General features: G+C 44.2%; 2 protein-coding genes across 2 annotated transcripts in view; both read left to right on the forward strand.

Annotated features, from left to right (window-relative positions):
- Nucleotides 1-399: 399 nt before the first annotated feature.
- The window catches only part of ZDHHC8 (zDHHC palmitoyltransferase 8), a 134,294-nt gene continuing 115,157 nt past the window's right edge, over nt 400-19,536 (forward strand). The window contains exon 1 of the mRNA XM_083479038.1: nt 400-538. Within this exon, the coding sequence (XP_083335164.1) occupies nt 435-538 (104 nt within the window). The 5' untranslated portion in view covers nt 400-434. The remainder of the gene's footprint in view (nt 539-19,536) is intronic.
- Nucleotides 400-19,536, forward strand: part of LOC310695099 (serine/threonine-protein phosphatase 2A activator-like) — a 48,089-nt gene continuing 28,952 nt past the window's right edge. The window contains exon 1 of the mRNA XM_083479084.1: nt 400-538. The gene's annotated coding sequence lies outside the window, so the exon portion shown is untranslated. The remainder of the gene's footprint in view (nt 539-19,536) is intronic.

A 19,536-nucleotide genomic window follows, 5' to 3' on the forward strand; every position in this document is an offset into this window, starting at 1 on the left:
GCGGCGCTTTCCTGGCCCCTTTAACGCCTCTCTCCCTGCGCGCTGGCGGGCGCGCGTCCTCCCTCTCCAATTGCGCTCTCCGCAGTTCTACCTTAAGGGGCTCGTTGACATCAGCCGAGTGGGCAGGCCTGTTGTGTGGGTGGGATTTCCTGTGCTGGAGAGGTCAGCTGTTCCCAATCCCTCTTTTTCTCTCACTCCCTCCCCCTCTTTTCTGTCTCATTCCCTCTTTTTTTTTCTTCCTCCCTACCCCCTTTCCCCCCTCCCCTGCCTCGTCTCCGCATTGCCAGGGCTTCACCTCGCTCTCTCTCTCTCTCTTTCTCTCTCTCGTGTGTCTCTCTCTCTTTCTCTCCCCCCGACCCCCTCTCCCTCTCCCTCTCTTCTCTGGCGACTCGGACTCTTTGGGATTTTATACCTAGTGATGTGTAACTTACAGGATGCCCAGTAGCGTCGGAAAGAGATTTAAACCTACCAAATACATCCCGGTCTCCACAGCAGCAGCCTTATTAGTGGGATCTACTACTTTGTTCTTCGTCTTCACGTAAGTTTAAAAGGAGAACGCCGACGATACGAGCTTCTGCCAGGAAGCGGGGAGTGCGGGGGGGGGGGGGATACGAATAAGGCCTGGTTTGTGGTGCCGGCTGGGTACCTTTCGGGACTGGGTTGCTATGGAGGAGGCAGGAGAGTTGCTTTGATCCATTGGAGAGGCCCCTGCGTTGGTGGTGATGCTTTCGAGGTGCCCAGATCTCCCCCCCCCCTTGGGGGTGGCGATTGCGGCGGCCGTGGCGTTGGGTGGGGTGGAGGGGGACGCTTCCTACTTTGCAGAGATTTCCCTGGTTATTTAATACACATCCTCTCGCTCCAGCAGCCTTTTTAAAAAAAGAAAAGATCCCCGACTCATAAGGAACCACCATTTCATGGCAAATCAGCCCTATCAGACTTGCGGCTGCTTGTCTGTGTACATTGGAGGCGCCAATTAAATGCTGTCTTCTTTTTCTGTCTCCCTCCCTCTCCCCCCCGCGCTCTGCTCCTGTGCGCAAAAGGGGAGGGAAAAAAGGAGGGGGGGGGAGTTGATGTATGTTTTGAGTGAGCATCATCCTGAGAAGTGCAAAAGGCGCTCTTTTTTTTTTGCTGCAATTAGCCAACCCAAATCAAGCCTCTTGTTTTTTTATATGGGCAGATTCAGCTCGCCTGCCTTGTCCCCCCCCCCTTAAGCTGGCTGTGTGGAGCGAAAGAGAGAATTGGCCTCTGGGGCTTTTTTGCAGCAAATGTCTTGTTGGTTTTGGGAGGATGGTGAAGGCTGCCTGGAGAAAATCCTTCGGAGGCAGCACCATTGAGCTTCTGGTTGTGCTGGAAACTCCAGTATTTAATGTGCACATCTTAATGGGGTTCATTCCCTCATTTAAAAGGAAAGGGGGAGAGATTTAAAAGCATTTGCCTTCATATACCCCCCCCCAATGCTTTAGCTTGGAGATTTCCAGTAGCTTTCTTTTAGTTTTCTCCTCATTTTAAATTTTGCATGTAAAGGAGGGGATTGTTAAAGTAATTGCAATTACTTGCCTATTAAAGAAAACCTCTATATAACTTTGATTCCAGCAAAGATATAGTTTGTGCTCTGAACTGTTTGTTGGGTCTTGTAGCTCTCTGAATGGTAAAAGAATCCAAATGTTTATTGAGATGTTTAGAAAAAACACACACATTATTCTCTGCTGATTAGCTGTTAGCATGCGGTCTTATTTGCACTGGATCTGAGCTCAAGGGAAGGTATTTATGGGGATGTAGTATCAAATGTGGGTCTAGCTTGGCTGCAAAAATGCTGTGTACGTGTGTTGACACCCAACCAAGGGTTCATGTCCTTGGAGTCATTGTTGTACCTTGATGGTAAAATGGGATGTTTGCATGAGAGATCAACGTCAGTTGTGTTGCCCTAGTCAAATGGTTCTGGGGTTGTTGCTTAGTGTGTTTGTATCTGGGACAAATTGCATTTTTATTTATTTATTTTTTTGCTTTGAATGGCACATTGATTGAAAACTGCTTTTGAAAACTCTGGCTATACTTCCTGGATGAGACATAGACATAGCTGGTGGTTAAAGACTTGCTTTCCTCTTCTCTTCTCTTCTCTTCTCTTCTCTTCTCTTCTACTGACTCTTCCCCCCCCCCCCAGCCCCACCTATTTTGCAGACTTGACCCCTTTCTAATTATAGGCAGTGAATCCAAGCTTACCATGGCACAAGACATTGGAAAAGTTGACGTATTGTAGGTGTAGGTCTGATTTTCGAAGAGAGTATTCCTAGGCTACCTGAAAGAATTCTGTTTCCCATACGAGATTGCCAGTTTGGTAGGTTCTGCTTCCAGGGCTCTACTAGCGTTCCCCAACTTTGTGCTCCTCCAGACGCTTTGGGATATAGCTTCCGTCAGCCCCAATCGGCATGGCTAGTGATCAAGGTAGATGGACACCAATATCTGGGGGACACCAGAGCAGGGGAAGATGCCGCCGCCTTCAAGAGTGCTCAGTGGATAAAGGGCCTTTTTAGTGGCAGCACCTCAGTTGTGAAATGCTCTACACAAAGACAGCTAGCTGCAGTGGACCCTAGTGTCTTTTCAACCCTAGGTGAAGATGTTTATCAGCTCTTGGCTTTGAATGGCTACCTTGGTGTTTTGCTATTTATTTATTTTTGTCTGTATTGTTGGTGCTTGCTTTAATTAATATTTCAGATTTAATGAGCTTTTGAAAATTATACATATGCTAATGGCTCTGGAAGCTTTGGCTGCAAGCCAGCGTAGAAAAAACAGCTTCGCTAAATAGAAACAAAAAAACAGATATTTTCTGGAAGAGGAGTCTCCGTGATTCAGAAAACCTTGGTATAAGAGCGATATTGAAACTGAGTAAAAAAACTATTGGGAGCAATGGTGACCTATGGCGAGAGCCCTTCAAATCCCAGGTGGCCATTTGTGTGGTGCATGACCCAAAAGCAGTGTTGAACCAGAAATGTTTCAGCTGTGACTGTTTGTTCTGGGGACTTGATTTTCACTTTGAACATGTAGTTCAAATTAGCCATGCTGCAATATTTAATATTTGTCTATATTTGGCATTTGTGATATAGGAGGACAGGAATGAAGCCATAAAGGGCCCTGTGGGATATCAGTGATATTCCAGTCCTATCCTTGTTTGTTCAGCTTTCATGCAAAAACCACAACAGGACACCTAAGTCTCTAGTTCCTTCACTTGCAGAAATATAAGGAGAAATATGCAGGAGGCAGTCCAACCATTCACTAACAAAGAAGGAAACTTGTTTCTGCTTTCCAATGTTCTGGGCAGTCAGTACAAAGGCAGTGGGATAATTTCACCACCACAAAGCTCTTATTTTAAAATTCTGTTTGATTTATTTTGTTTAACACAAGGAAATCCTATTCAACTGTCTGCAGTTTGGTTCTGATTCTGAATGTTGTGGCTCAACTTCCCTATTCCTTAAATCAGGCATAGGCAAACTCAGCCCTTCAGATGTTTTGGGACTACAATTCCCATCATCCCTGACCACTGGTCCTGTTAGCTAGGGATCATGGGAGTTGTAGTCCCAAAACATCTGGAGCGTCCAGTTTGCCTATGTCTGCCTTAGACCCTCTCGCTACAACATTTGACTATGGATGATGAAGGCTAAATGGATCTATCACCTTCCTATTTACCATTTCTAGGTGATGGCAGGCAATGCTTATTTGTCTCAGGCAAGTGGCTATTTGCAAGCCGAGCTCAATGAACTTGTGTAAACTCAGTGAGGTAGGCTAAGAGACTGTGACTCCAAGGTCATCCAGTGAGCTTCATGATATTGTGGGGATTGGAACCCTGATCTCCCAGGTCCTAGTCCGACACTTTAACCACTACATCACCCTGCCTTCCTAGATTACTTCTGCTATGGGGCAGCTATATAAATGAAGTAGGTAAATAAATATGGGGAAAGCAAAATGCCATCTAGAAGACGATCTGAAATATTTTCCTTGAAGCTTGTTTTATTCTAGATCGTTTTATTCGATGTTTTAATGAACTGTAAACTGCTTTGATTTTCTTCCCTTTAAAGTATAAAGTGGTAGAGAAATGAAATTATTATTATTAATAATAATAATAATAAATTGATGGTAAAAAATGTTGCCTAGACATTCCATTGTAACTACTGTAACCTAGGTTTAAGGCGCCATTTGGCGGCTAGCATATATATCTGATGCATGGATGGCTTTAAACAATAATAATCATATAATTTATTTATTTATTTATACATACATACATACATACATACCGTATTTTTTGCACCATAACACTCACTTTTTTCCTCCTAAAAAGTAAGGGGAAATGTCTGTGTGTGTTATGGAGGAAATGCCTACGGGTGGCATGCCTACGGATTTTCCTCCTCTAAAAACTATGTGCGTGTTATGGTTGGGTGCGTGTTATAGAGTGAAAAATACGGTACATACATACCCCACCCATCTGGCTGGGTTTCCCCAGCCATTCTGGGCAACTCCCAACAGAATATTAAAAACATGATAAAACATTAAGAACTTCCCTAAACAGGGCTACCTTCAGATGTCTTCTAAAAGTCAGATAGTTGTTTATTTCCTTGACATCTGATGGGAGGGCGTTCTACAGGGCGGGTGCTACTACCAAGAAGGCCCTCTGCCTGGTTCTCTGTAACCTCACTTCTCGCGGTAAGGGAACTGCCAGGGCTGAATGATGGGGGTGGAGGTGCTCCTTCTGGTCTACTGGGCCAAGGCTGTTTAGGGCTTTAAAGGTCAGCATGAACACTTTGAACTGTGATCGGAAACACACTGGGAACCAATGCAAAAATGGTTTAGACAAATTAATGGAGGATAAGGCCTCAGTTCCACTGTTGGAGGCAGTATGCCTCATCTCTGAATGCCAACTGTTGAGAATTGCAATTTGGGAGATCACTAACCGCAGTTGTAAAAAAGATCAACAGCTTTCCAAAAAAAAAAGGTCAAGTTTTCCATCCGGATTTTTCACTGTTTGAAATATGGCAACAGCACCTGCACTTTGAAGCTCCTTGCCTATTGACATCTGGAAAGTGGCTTCACTGGACTTCTTTTCATACCCTGCTTGAAACATTTTTGTTTAGACAAGACTATCCAGACATGTTGGCATTTTTAATCCTTTTTAAAAAAAAAAAAAACTGTTAATTTTAATTATCCCTAGTTTTAAACATGTTTTTAATTGATAATTTTAATATCTCTTGTAAACTGCTTAGAGCAGTAGTTCACAGTTGGAGTTCCAGGGACCGTGGTCTCATTCACGTAACAAAAACTACAGTAGAAATATCAATTTTTTTCAAAAGTAGGGGGTCCATGGCTTAGCTTTTGAAAAACAGGGGGTCTGCTGCACTTAGCTTCGAGGTTTTACAGTGGTACCTCGGGTTACAGACGCTTCAGGTTACAGACTCCGCTAACCCAGAAATAGTACCTCGGGTTAAGAACTTTGCTTCAGGATGAGAACAGAAATCGTGCAGCGGCAGCAGAAGGCCCCATTAGCTAAAGTGGTGCTTCAGGTTTAAAACAGTTTCAGGTTAAGAACAGACCTCCGGAACGAATTAAGTTCTTAACCCAAGGTACCACTGTACTACAATTACGTAAGTGGTGTATACATTTTGTTAAATAAATGCATGCACTCTCATACACACACACCTACCTTTATTGATCCAATCATTCTGTTCCATCTTCCCTTTGGGGCTTGTGTAGCCTGGCTGAAGTAGGTGGAATGCCTCAGGTGGCCTCTGGGCTGTCGGCTACTCACCTGCCCTTTACAATGAGCTACCTTTTATGATCCTAATACAGTTGTGCCTCGCAAGACGAAAAGAATCCGTTCTGTGATTCTCTTCGTCTAGAGGTTTTTTCATCTTGCGAAGCAAGCCCATTGACGGATTAGCGGATTAGCGCTATTAGCGGCTTTTAGCGGCTTTTAGCGGCTTATCTGCTGATCGGATCAGCTGATAAGCGGCTTAGAGGCTTAGAAAAAGGGGGGGGAGGAAAAAAAACCAGCAGGAACTCGCAAGGCATTGTCGTCTTGCAAAGCAAGCCCATAGGAAATTCGTTTTGCGAAGCACCTCCAAAACGGAAAACTCTTTCGTCTAGCGAGTTTTCCGTCTTGCGAGGCATTCGTCTTGCGGGGCACCACTGTATCACAGAAGGATAGGCTGAGATCTCTTCATAGCCAAGACGCATTCCACTTTGCAGCACGTGCACTGAATCCGTACGGCACATCAGCTCTGGATAGCACAGAGCACAAAACATACCATAACCCACAGTTTCTGTCTCCTTAAGCACCGGTCCAAAGATGCTCTAAAATTTAAATCCTTCATGACTGTGTTAGAAGGGGACACACATCTTTTTTTGGATACCTTCAAGGAATGGAAAGGGGAGGGGGATGCAAAAAAGAGGTCCAGGGTGCATAATATCCCATGGTGCAAAGGCACGAGTGAGCAGCAAAGGCACAAGTGAGCAGCAATATTCCTCATTTAATAATAATAATAATAATAATAATAATAATAATAATATATTTATACCCCACCCATCTGCCTGAGTTTCCCCAGCCACTCTGGGCGGCTCCCAATCAAGTGTTAAAAACAGTACAGCGTTAAATATTAACAACTTCCCTGAATAGCGCTGCCTTCAGATGTCTTTTAAAAATAGGATAGCTACTTATTTCCTTCACATCTGAAGGGAGGGTGTTCCACAGGGTGGGTGCCACTACCGAGAAGACCCTCTGCCTGGTTCCCTGTAACATGGTTTCTTGCAGCGAGGGAACCGCCAGAAGGCCCTCGGCGCTGGATCTCAGTGTCAGGGCTGAACGATGGGGGTGGAGACGCTCCTTCAGGTATACAGGACCGAGGTCGTTTAGGGCTTTTATGGGGTAACCTGCAGGTTAATGCATCAGCACGCAGACGCAGTCTCCCTCTCTCTCTCTCTCTCTCTCTCTCTCTTTCTCTCAGTGTAGGAGGGTTTGTGTGAAGTGTGTATGCTTGTTGAGTTATACAGAGCAACTATTTATTTCATAAAATTGATATACCACTTGATTGTTTTTTGAAAAAACAACCCAAGTGGTTTACAAAAAGAATAAAACAATACAACGATGAGTAAAAACCATTAAAACACCCATAAAAATGAAAACCAGCAATATGCTTTAAAAAAACGCATCAGCATTCTAGATACCTAGGTAGGCTCGTCTAAACAAAAATGTTTTTAGCAGGCGCTGCAAAAGACTACAGTGAAGGTGTCTGCTTGATATCAATGGGCAGGGAGTTCCAAAGTGTGAATGCTATTGCAGCGAAAGATCGATTTCTTACAGATGTGGAACGAGTATTATGTGGCGCCTTCAATAGTGCCACGTCTGCAGAATAAAGCGACCGAGAGGGTATATATTTGGTTAAGGTGATCTCGCAGGTGTACTCAGATGCCGCTGTTGCACATACAGGCAACACTGTTACATGCATGTTACATACATGTTACAGACATGTTACATGCTGAATGTTACATGCAGATAAATGTATGAGTGCACAACATTTACAGCCTGAACTTGAATATAATGTGTGAACACCCCTGTTGTGTCTCTGCATCATGTTAACTTGTGTTCAGTATTGTGGGCCCAATTTTGTGGAACTCAACTCCCTTCTAGCTGAAGTCTAGACAGTTGAACTTCAAAGCCAGCCAAAGCCCTCGCCTTCATTTTTTACTACAGCAGGCTTTTAAATTCATTTCTGATTTTTTTGTTTTAAACAGTTCTAAGGTACTGAGTCTTTTGCCCAACTCTTGGAGATGGTTGTAAATTAAGCAGTGTATAAATGTTTGAAATAAATAAAGTGATTTTATATATGTTTCCCCCCCCCTCTTTTTAAAGAAAGGCTCAGAGGCCAGGTTTCATACACCTGGATGAGCAATTGGTAGCGGGTCAAAGTCTTCCATTAATTTTCCTCTGTCTTGACAACTAAGCAATCTCTAGGCAACCTTATATGTATTCTGCAGATCTCCAAGCCCCCAAACGCCTCAGAGGCGCCATTTTGTTTTTGATTAAAGAAGATCTCTATCTGAAACCTTAAGGGCATGGATCCAACTACATGATGTGTTTGAAACACATGAGGAAGTTAGGGGCATGTTTGTCAAGCGGGACCCTGCTCATGTTTGTTTGTTGATTTATCGCTATGTATTTATTGCAATAAGGGACGCGGGTGGCGCTGTGGGTTAAACCACAGAGCCTAGGACTTGCTGATTAGAAGGTCGGCGGTTCGAATCTCCGCGACGGGGTGAGCTCCCGTTGCTTGGTCCCAGCTCCTGCCAACCTAGCAGTTCAAAAGCACGTCACAGTTCAAGAAGATAAATAGGTACCGCTCCAGCGGGAAGGTAAACAGCGTTTCCAGAAGCGGCTTCGTCATGCTGGCCACATGACCTGGAAGCTGTACGCCGGCTCCCTCGGCCAATAAAGCGAGATGAGCTATTCAAAGGGAAGTAGTCAAAGATCCCACTGGAACCCTAAGGCAAAATTAGATTTTTTTTAAAAAAACAACAACCCATTTTTGTGGCAGAAGGGAGTGCGAATGAAGAAACATGAGGAGTTGATTAACCCTTTCCTTGCACACCTCTTGCTCTCTCTTGTAGCTTTGCCCCTCTGGTGGGAGGCAGGGAAGAAGCTCGGAACAATTTAGAACAGAGAAACAGCAGTCAGGGACACAGTTTAGCCCTGTACTACAACTGCAATCCCAAATGTCTTCCTGAAAGCTGATTTCCTGGTATAAGAAAGAGCTGCCAGGACTACAGTATATGTCTTTATTTGTAATTAGAGACATGCAGTATTGAACCTGGGACATCCTGCATACAGAGAAAAGCTTTTGCTATTGAGCGGCTCACCTAAATTTGCCAGTAATGTTTACTTTCAGCTAAGTCAATAAAAATCATATGCAGTGTTAATTAAAAGCTTCCCATTTGTAGGTTATGTCTATATTTTTAGCTTTGTAATAATGAAGAACTATACTAGACGGGAGAGGTGTTGAACAACTTGCAAGTCAGAATACTTTGTAGGTATCCTATATCCACTTTGGTGGATTGCAAATTGTGCGGGGGAGCTTTCACTCCTTAATATTTTCTCTCCCCCCCCCCCAGTCAATCTTCAGACACACAGAGAAACATTCATGCTAAACATAATCTAGGAGCATAGAGGTGCAGCTCACTCAATTTGTGGCAGGGATTAGAGACTCAAAAAGCTTAGTTTCTTCTAAAATATTGCTTAATTTCCTATATGTATTTTTTTTTAATTAATTGGGCCAAGTCCCACTTTGAAACGAAGGTAGCTTTCTTCCATTACGCTGCTTAATCGATAAGCTCTTTTACTCTTAATCTGGTCAGGCTTCATTATGGATTGTTGTTTATAACCTTATCCATTCAGCTGGCAACCTGCGCCGCTATTCTCTGATCTGGAAATACCGAAGGCTTCGGCAGCTCGCGTTTGGAAAGCCGACTTTGACCACAGTGCGCTCTCAAATGGGATTGCTTTGAGTGGAATGCCAGGTGGTGGGTCTAATTCGGTCCGCTGGAAGACTAGAGCTTAATTAAAGCTGTTTTGTTCAAACATGGTGTAGATGTCACTTTAAGTTAAAGACTGTGTAACATCTACTAGGGAAGCTGACTGCCGCTGAGAGGCTAAGAAGCTGGCTTAGGTGGCTTCTCTGCTCTTTTAAGTGCAGCTGAGAGATTGCAATTAGCTGGTAGTGGGATTTAAAAGGGACGTTCCCCAAACGCTTAATCTAGTGCCACGTTATCCACCAATGCCCTTCCACATGGCCAAGATAGGAAACTGCTTTATACCAAGTCAAATTATTTACCCATCGATGTCATAACATTGACCAGTTTGATTAGCAGCAGCTCTCCTGAATCTCAGGTGGCGGTCTTTCTTATTAATTGTCACTTGGTTCGTTTAAACAGAGATGCCTGGGATTGAACCTGGGACATTCTGCATCCAGGCAGCTTTGCTGTCACAGAGCCATTGCCCTAAATTTGCATGTAACGTGTATTCGTCTGTAATGTTTGTCCACAAGTAAATCACATTCAGCAAAGGTCCCCTGCAATGGTAGTTAAATACTTCCTGTTTTTGAGGGGGGTTTTTTATATTGTATAGTCATACCTCTTCTTGCGAGCACTTCATGTTCGATTTTTTCGGGTTAAGAACGCAGCAAACCCGAAAGTGTTTACTTCCGGGTTTTGCCACACGCGCAGAAGTGTTCTGCACGGTTCACGCATGCGCAGAAATGCTCTGTTGCGCTTCGCACATGCGCAGAAGCACTGCTCTGATTACAGACTTTTCGGGGTGCCAGTGGCACCCCGGAACAGATCATGTCTGCAACCAGAGGTACCATTGTATTGTATTGTTTTATCGGGTAGTGATAAAGCGGGATATCAAATCCAAACTCTTCTTCTTAACATTTTGATGTTTACTGACCTGGGCTCCTTTAGGAGAAAGGTCAGGATACAAATTTAATAAATAGTACTGGGGTTCTCCGTAGGCCCTCAAGCTCTTTCTCTGAAGAGTCGCTTCTGGGTTGGGTGGGATCCTGACAATTCCTGTGCCCTGTTTCTTGCTTTCGTTCCTCTGGTTCCCATTTCTGGTTCTTGGCTCTCCTCTGAATGCAGCCTGTGGCGCTGGTGGAGCCTTTGACGTTGGCCAATAAATGTCCAAGGTAAGGCGCTAGAGTAGATTGATGAACTATGCTGCTTTACTTAGAGCTGAATGACCAGAGCATGTGGCTTCTCTCTGACAGCTGCTCTCGTCCTGGGCGTAGCTCAGCCAAGCTGAGAGTTCAAGGCCTTGAAGTGTGTTTATTAAAATTACATGGTAGGGAGTTGCCGTGCCGAATATAAATTCCCAAGATGACTTTCTACGATTACCATTTGATTTGTTTTTAAGAAACAAGAAAACCTTGCCAACAGTTAAGCAGCCGGTGTGAGCTGGGGTCACAGCCTATCATAATGGATGAATATTGGAGGCGTTAGGCTCAGTGGCAGAGCATGTCTTTGTTTTAATCCCAGACTCCTGGAAACTGGAAAACTATGGGTTAGCTGTGAGGGGGAGCCCTGCTTGAGACCCTTCAGAGCCACCCCCAGTCACTGGTGTCATCTGCATTATACATTTAAAGCAGTCAGGGGTGCACAGATGAGGCGCTGCAGGTTGCGAACACTGCGGGTTGCAAACGTGCTTCCCGCACAGATCACGTTCGCAACCCAAGCGTCCATTTTAGCCAGAATTATTTGAGGGAAAGAATGTGCTTTAAAGGTCTAGTGCCATTAAGGCATGCTGATTTCGATTTTCAAGCTTTGATATGCATTTTTACTATATAGGGTTGTGTTTTAAATGCGTCACGCAATATTTAAGAGATTGCTTTTATAAATAGATGTCTGATAAGTGTCAGAAATTAATAAATAAAGTCTAGTTCATTTACTTGGCTTCATCATATCGATGAAATAAGAGTTTTCTTCGCTTTTCTTCACAGACAGAACCCATAAATGGTTTGTTTTCTCAGTCTCCTCCATCATATACAAGTAGTCATTGATTTCTTTGCAAACACACAATTGTTTCCCTTCCATATTCTAGCTGCGCTGAGGTATGATGAACCTTACTGTGTCAAACCATTTCTTTAAATGAATCACCATCACTTCATTAGCGGAAAGGGTGATTTTTGTGAATTTCCGAGTCGCATTTGAGTACTGTTCATACACCTCGCTTGACAAGAAATTGAAATGACTATATTTAGGAAAGCTATTCCTGATGTTGACTCCAGCTCTCTGTCCAGTGAACATATGTGTGACCTAGGCAGCCAGCAAATGCTCCTCTTGTTCTGCTAACAAACTCAGCCAGAAGAATCTTTTGCAATCCAAAATAGCTGCTCCAGTAGAACTGAGCTGTGGCCAATATTAGCTCCATATAAGCCATCCCATCTCTTGGGGTGCAGCTGAAGAGGTCTTCTGTGGAATATCGGGACTGTGTGCGTTGGACTATATCAAGCATATTCCATTTATAAATAGCAGCAATTTAAATGAAAATGCTCAAACTGGCTGGAAGCATTTCCTTGCCAGGGTGGGAGCGACTTGGTGAATGGTACACGGTTGGGCCGCAGAGTGTTCCCTCAAGAGGAGTTACCCAGTTTGGATTTGATATCCCACTTTATCACTACCCGAAGGAGTCTCAAAGCGGCTCACATTCTCCTTTCCCTTCCTCCCCCACAACACACACTCTGTGAGGTGTGTGGGGCTGAGAGACTTCAAAGAAGTGTGACTGGCCCAAGGTCACCCAGCAGCTGCATGTGGAGGAGCGGAGACGCGAACCCGGTTCACCAGATTACAAGTCTACTGCTCTTAACCACTACACCACACTGGCTCTCAGCAAGCCTGGAACAAGGATACTTATAGTTATTGTAGTTCAGACCTCTTGTGGTGGGGCAGCTTCAGAAGGATGGGGAGGAGAGATGCCAACACCCTCTCTCCCCCCCCCCCTTTAATACTGTCACAGGTTTCTGGTTTGGGACTGGGCTGCTAGCCCCGAGTTTTAACACAGGGTTGGGAACCTGTGGCCCCAGGGGCCAAATGTGCCCTCTCTACGTGGAATAGTAATGGAATAGTCTCGGGGTGGGGTGCACATTTTTATTCTTATTTATTTATGATTATTACTTTGTCAAAATAATAAATAATATGATATGATATTATAATAATAATCTGGTTCCCATGAAAGCTGAATTTCTGTTGCTGGCATGGCGGAACACTCATTTTTGTAGATTTTGTAGAGAGAGACTTAAGATGCTGAAGACCACCTCCACTCCCGTGACCTTACATTAAATTTTCCAGTGGGCTGCTATGTGAAGATACCCCTCTCTTGTCCTAGAGATGAGTTGTATATATGTAGACCTTAATATGGCAGGATCAGGCCGCACATCTTTTTTTGAGTGAATCATTTAGTGATGATGGATCGTTTTCCTAAGTGTGGCTGTGCAGCTTGTTGGATGTGGATTGTGTCTGCTCACATATGATTCGATCTGACAAGGCATCTCTGCTGCTCTCTTAGGTTGCCCTTATAATACAGTGAAATTGCTATTTCAATCCAGTTTCTGGTGGACAAGTTCTTACAGTGGTTGCTGTTCCCTTTGAACTAATTAGGAGTACCCGTAATTATGTTAGGCTCTCTAAATTGAATTAGAGAGTTGCTTTGTTAACAAGAAGATCCAAACATCACAAGCCAGTCTTCGCAGCAAAGAAAGCTGTCTTCAGAATATAACCTCAAGATATTTGTCACTATTTATTATCGCAAAGAGCAACAACAAATTAAGAATGGCTTAATTCACACACAAAAAAGTCTTTATAATATGAGGAAGAGTTTTAAAAAGCTGGGCAGATGTTGACTTTGGCTCAGTTCAGAGTCCAAATGTGGTTTCAGCTAACCATAGTTTAGAACGCGTGGCATAGATTGAACTTCCAACTGTGCCTTGAACAAACCATGGGATTGTTTCCAGTCGTCTCAGTACTTCTTCGGTTCACTCCTGCCTCCATAGTGTAACAAACTACACCTCCCAGGATTCTTTGGGGGAAGCCATGATGGTTTAAAGTGGTGGTATGATACTGCTTTTTGTATACTGTGCCGATGAAGAATTAGATTATTTCTGCTGCAAGTGGCAAGTACTCATTCTTTCGGTGGGATAGTCGCTATCAGTCACTTCTCAGCTATGTGGGTCACTCCATGCCAAATCACCTGGTGCCCATGTGCTCTCACAACTCAGACAAAAAAATCACTTTGAATGGTCAGTGACCCTTTTCTGTGGCACTTAATACCATTTTTATACTTTATAGCCCAATTGGTTGAAAAATAAGCGGAACAGGAGGTTTTTTCTAAACTGACGCAGAAATTGCATTAGCCTAAATCGCACAAAAATTTCAAAAATTCTCTTGGACCAAAAAATCTTTAAAAATTAATTTGAGGTTCTCTCATAAAAAAAATATTGAAGAAAATCTGCATTGTGAGAGCACGGTCGAGTATTAAAATCAGGTGATTTGGCATGGAATGACCCATGTAGGTCCCTGTTGTTACTGTTCCTATATTGAGGTTTTCTTTCAATATCTAAATAAAACATTTTTGAAAACAAAACAAAATTGTGCAGGTGTTTAAAAGGGCAGCTCTGTAATATGCTGAGTGGCTATAAATGAGCCTGTCCATACCTTGGTCTTAATGTGGATTGTGATCATGTAAACAATGTAGTTCTCCTAGTTAGATTTTCAAAGCATAGGGAATCTCTGGTTTTAGGGTGGAGAAAATGTGGGGCAGCAGTACTTGGAGGAGAGGCAGAAGGGGTTCATAATCTGCATTAAGGTAAGGTATGGATGGGCCCAACACCTCTTATACCAACTTTAAGGATATTTCGGAAATCACTGTGAGAAAATACAACCCCACCCCATAGCAGCTGTGTTCCATGCTTCGCACCAATTGCTTGTTATTGTTATTATTAGTCATTTCTGCATTTGGCAGAGTTCGTCAGCACCGATTTGCTTCCTCCTCCTGAACGTCCTGCTCTTTAGAGAATGTTTCTTTGGAGCTCTAAGCTCTTCTGAATTACGTATTAAGGCAATGATCGCAAGGCTTTAGGACTCCAGATGGACCTTTTCCCATTCAGGCCTTGCAGGATGGCTTCTGACAAGCCTTATTTCTTGCCCCATCATTTTAAATGTTAAGGTGATAAAAGTAGGAAGGTTGTGTTGTTCATTTGGGGGTGGGGGTGGGGGAGGGAAACACCACCACTTGCCCAGGAAGAAATACCATTTTGTACTCTGTGAATTTCATAATTGGGGAACTCTGCTCTGGATAACTTCAGTGTCTATTGTTTTCGTGCCTACTACAAATGGTTGGCAAGTTCAAGACCTTCCTTACAATGGGAATGGCAAAACGTTGGCCTTCCAGGCGTTGGAATCCACCAGCCATCAGCTCTAGTCACCATGGCCAATGATCAGGAATGCTGGGAGTTGTAGTCTAAGAACATCTGGAAGGCCACAGGCTCCCCACCCTGGTCTTTAAAGATCAGTATCTTTTTTGGACAGGGATAGGGTGCTGTGGTTGGGACGCGGGTGGCACTGTGGGTTAAACCACAGAGCCTAGGACTTTCTGATCAGAAGGTTGGCAGTTCGAATTCCCGCGACAGGGTGAGCTCCTGTTCCTCGGTCCCTGCTCCTGCCAACCTAGCAGTTCGAAAGCACGTCAAAGTGCAAGTAGATAAATAGGTTACACTCCAGCGGGACGGTAAACGGCATTTCTGTGCGCTGCTCTGGTTCGCCAGAAGCGGCTTAGTCATGTGGCCACATGACCTGGAAGCTGTACGCCGGCTCCCTCTGCCAATAAAGCGAGATGAGTGCCGCAACCCCAGAGTCGGTCACGACTAGACCTAATGGTCAGGGGTCCCTTTACCTAGGGTGCTCTGGTTTGTTATGATTTCATTGACTGGCCACTCTGGGAACATGGGAAGCCGAGCTAAATTGACCAGGAGAGGGGTTGGAATGTGACCACCACACACACACACAAATGGTGGAGAACATTTGGAGACAGTTCTAGAAAGTGGCCTGTTTTTCTAGAGAGATGAGATACAGAAGAATCTCAGAGATTTGGCTCATTAAACATGTCTTCTGGGGAAGGAGATTGCTTCTTAGGTATACTGGGCTTCAGCTGCTTAGAGCTTCCTAAATCTCAATAAGTAGCTTGGAAGATTATATGGTCCCGCACAAGATAAATGAGGATTGGTAAGATATTCTCAGAGATACCTTTCCTCTTGAGGAGTCTGGCTGTGTTTTCACAACCGCTGCTGCTTTTGAACAGTCATTAAGGTCTACCCTCAAGGCAGAAAGCAGCATAGCAGTGTAGCCTTGAGGTTGCAAAATATAATTTCCCCTCTGCAGTAAATCCCTTATCATTCGGTTACCTGTTTATACAGATGCATGTGCCTTTTCCTGTATGGCAGGAGCAAGTTTATTTTGCCAGAGTGGTTCCTCTGCAGGAATCTCTTCCCATCTTTTCACCCATTTCCTCTTCCCTTAAAAATAAAATAAAGGTTTGTCATCATATAGCCATTGCATTCATGCCAAGAATCAAGCAGAGCTGTTGGACTCAGCTGTTTTGTTTTTACACACAGGTCTTACACAGCAGTGTGACTTGGAACGAGTCTTCCCTGAGCCATTGTTTGAAAATTTAATGCTCTAATGCTGTTGTCTTTAAACATTAATTCATCTCATTCTGCGCTGGCAGGTTTTGTGTGCCAAGTTACATCTCTGGCACTGTAGAACAAGATGAGCGGGGCAGATCTAATAGTCAGAACATGGGATTTAAAGAACTGAAAAATTAACTGGCTTTCACCCCAAATCTGCTGTTTACTTATTATTATTTACTTATATTGTTACTATTATTTCATTAAGACATGCGGCATATCAAAGTGATATTATTATATCACTTTACATATGTAAAATTTCGCTGTTGTGCTACAGCGATCCTGGCAGCATCCATTTGGTGAAATGTCTTCATAACTACTAAATCCACATAAGAAGAGCTTATTCTCTGCATTTATATCCCACCTTTTCCCCTAGGGGGTACATGGTTCACCCTGTCCTCAGAAAATCCCTACAATGATCCTGTGAGGTAGGCTAAGAGGTTGTGACTGGCCCAAGGTCACCCAGTGAGCATCATGACATAGTGGGGATTGGGACCCTGATCTCCCAGGTCCTAGTCCGACACTTTAACCACTACACTGCACTGCCTTCCTAGATTACTTCTGCTATGGGGCAGCTATATAAACTTAAGTAGGTATATAAATATGGAAAAAGCAAAATATCACTTAGAGAAGGATCTGGAATATTTTCTTTTAAGCTTGAATTTGTTTTATTCTGGATTGTTTTTATTTGATGTTTTAATGTGTTGTAAACTGCTTTGAGATTTTAAAATAGAAAGCGGTATAAAAATGAAATAAAAAAACAACTTCTCCTGGGGAAGGGGGAAAGGCACTTAGACATTCTGTTGTGGTGACCGTAATCCCGGTTTACGGTGCCATTTGGTGATTAGTTTATATATCTAAGTTTCTTTGTGCTCTGCATTGCAGCAAGGCTTAATCAGGTTGTAGGACAAGGAGAGGCCTAGATGTCTGGATGCACAGAAAGGCAGGACAAATGGGTCACGTCTTCTACACCGAAGTCCTCTAAGACAGAAGAAGACAGAGCCACATCTTCAGACCAGGGAGCTGAGGACCGGGACTTATCTGGTAGCAATGGCCCAGGGCTTGCCCTTCCATCACCTTCTTATTTAATCCCAGAAGAACTCCCCTGTCCAGTCGGCTGCGTGCTCTCTGCCGATTTCTGGTTGACTGGATACTCTTTGCAGTCTTAGTTCCGGAAAGAGAATTATGCTGACCTCGCGTTTTCCATTGACCTTCCATGAGATTCAAAGAGAGAGGGAGAGAGAACGGCTTGCGTGTTTCCATTGTAATCTTTGTGACCTTCCCCTTCCCCACACTCCAGTTTATTTTCTGCGAAGGCGTTATTAGTCAGTGGAATCGGGTTTTTCCCAAAGGGAATGACAGAAGTGCAAACAGTCTGAGCCAATTTGAAAAAGAAAGGAAGGGAGAAAAGGCAAGAGCACAGCGCTTTAGAACTAGACTCTGCTTTGGAAAAGCAACAACAGCCCCTGTGTTTGTGGTGATGGAGAGGAAGCACATTAAGATGAGGATGGATGCAAGGCGATTTGCTCCCCACCCACCCATCACTGTTGTAACTGTTCCGTGATGCAGCTGAAACTGGGTCTTTGACAAGTGAGTTTGCATGTTAGATCTGTAATTAGCCTTGACATTTCTGCCTCTTTTATCGCCCTTGGATGGTTTCAGAGAAGCAGAGGGCTGACAAGGGAGACAGGATGTGTGTATCCCTGCCTCTGAGACCTTCCTTCAGGAGGGGATGAAGGTGGCACATTTTATATCCTGTCTCCAAGGAACTGGCTGTTGTGGGTAGAAAGGGGTAGGCAGCGCCAGCGCAAAGGGTTTTGTCGCCTGAAGTGGAGCAGCAAATGTCCCCCACCGCCAAATCAAGGTGCGTGCATTCGCATCCACATTAAAGCACATGGCTTCCCACCCCAGAGAATCCTGGGATCTGTAGTTTACCACATGGAGCTACAGTTCCCAGCACCCTTGACAAGCGGCAGTTCCCAGGATTATACGGGGGAAGCCATGTGCTTTCAATGTGGCCCATTATCCAAGGCCAGTGATTGAATTTAAGTCGCATGAAGGGAAAAAGTAAAGCTCACAAGCTTCTCTTTCCCCCCAATAATAAAAACTAATTGGTGGTCTTTTCATGACACTCAGATTTAGCAGCCTGAGCAGCCATTTCACTCTGCCTAATGGTAGAGGGAGAGAGGGGGTGATGCATTGAAACCAGCAGAGTTGACTGTTCCTTCCTTCTTGCTCCTCCCTCCAGGATTGGTTGAAGGTGAATTAATCCCAACCACCCAAATTTACTCGGAGTGGGGCTTTCAGTGTGCCTGCTCCTGTTCCGTGGAACAGCATTCCCGTCGAGATGTTGTTGTTTAGTCGTTTAGTCGTGTCCGACTCTTCGTGACCCCATGGACCAGAGCACGCCAGGCACTCCTGTCTTCCACTGCCTCCCGCAGTTTGGTAAAACTCATGCTAGTAGCTTCGAGAACAACTATCTCGTCCTCTGCCATCCCCTTCTCCTTGTGCCCTCCATCTTTCCCAGCATCAGGGTCTTTTCCAGAGAGACTTCTCTTCTCATGAGGTGGCCAAAGTATTGGAGTCTCAGCTCCAGGATCTGTCCTTCCAGTGAGCACTCAGGGCTGATTTCCTTCAGAATGGAGAGGTTTGATCTTCTTGCAGTCCATGGGACTCTCAAGAGTCTCCTCCAGCACCATAATTCAAAAGCATCCATTCTTCGGCGATCAGCCTTCTTTATAGTCCAGCTTTCACTTCCATACATCACTGCTGGGAAAACCATAGCTTTAACTATATGGACCTTTGTTGGCAAGGTGATGTCTCTGCTTTTTAAGATGCTGTTGCTTTTCTCCCAAGAAGCAGACGTCTTTTAATTTCGTGGTTGCTGTCACCATCTGCAGTGATCATGGAGCCCAAGAAAGTAAAATCTCTCACTGCCTCCATTTCTTCCCCTTCTATTTGCCAGGAGGTGATGGGACCAGTGGCCATGATCTTTGTTTTTTTGATGTTGCCCATCAAGATAGGTGCTTACTGTTTGTACTTTCCAGAAACAACTGAAGACATTTTTGTTCCAAAGTCTATGCTTCCACTCGAAAGGCACCCTTAATCCCCACCTGTCTCCCATCATGGATCCCAATCCAATAATACGGGGTTTTGTCGTGGTCTCCCATCCAAATTCTGACCACAGCCCAACCCACTTAGCTTCAACAAGGTGCCCTCAGACCCTGGGACTGATCTGGTGTAGGACAACTGTAACACATGCAGCAGATAA

The sequence above is a fragment of the Podarcis liolepis genome (genome assembly GCF_965112155.1).
Source record: "Podarcis liolepis genome assembly, chromosome: 15".
Lineage (NCBI taxonomy): Eukaryota > Metazoa > Chordata > Lepidosauria > Squamata > Lacertidae > Podarcis > Podarcis liolepis.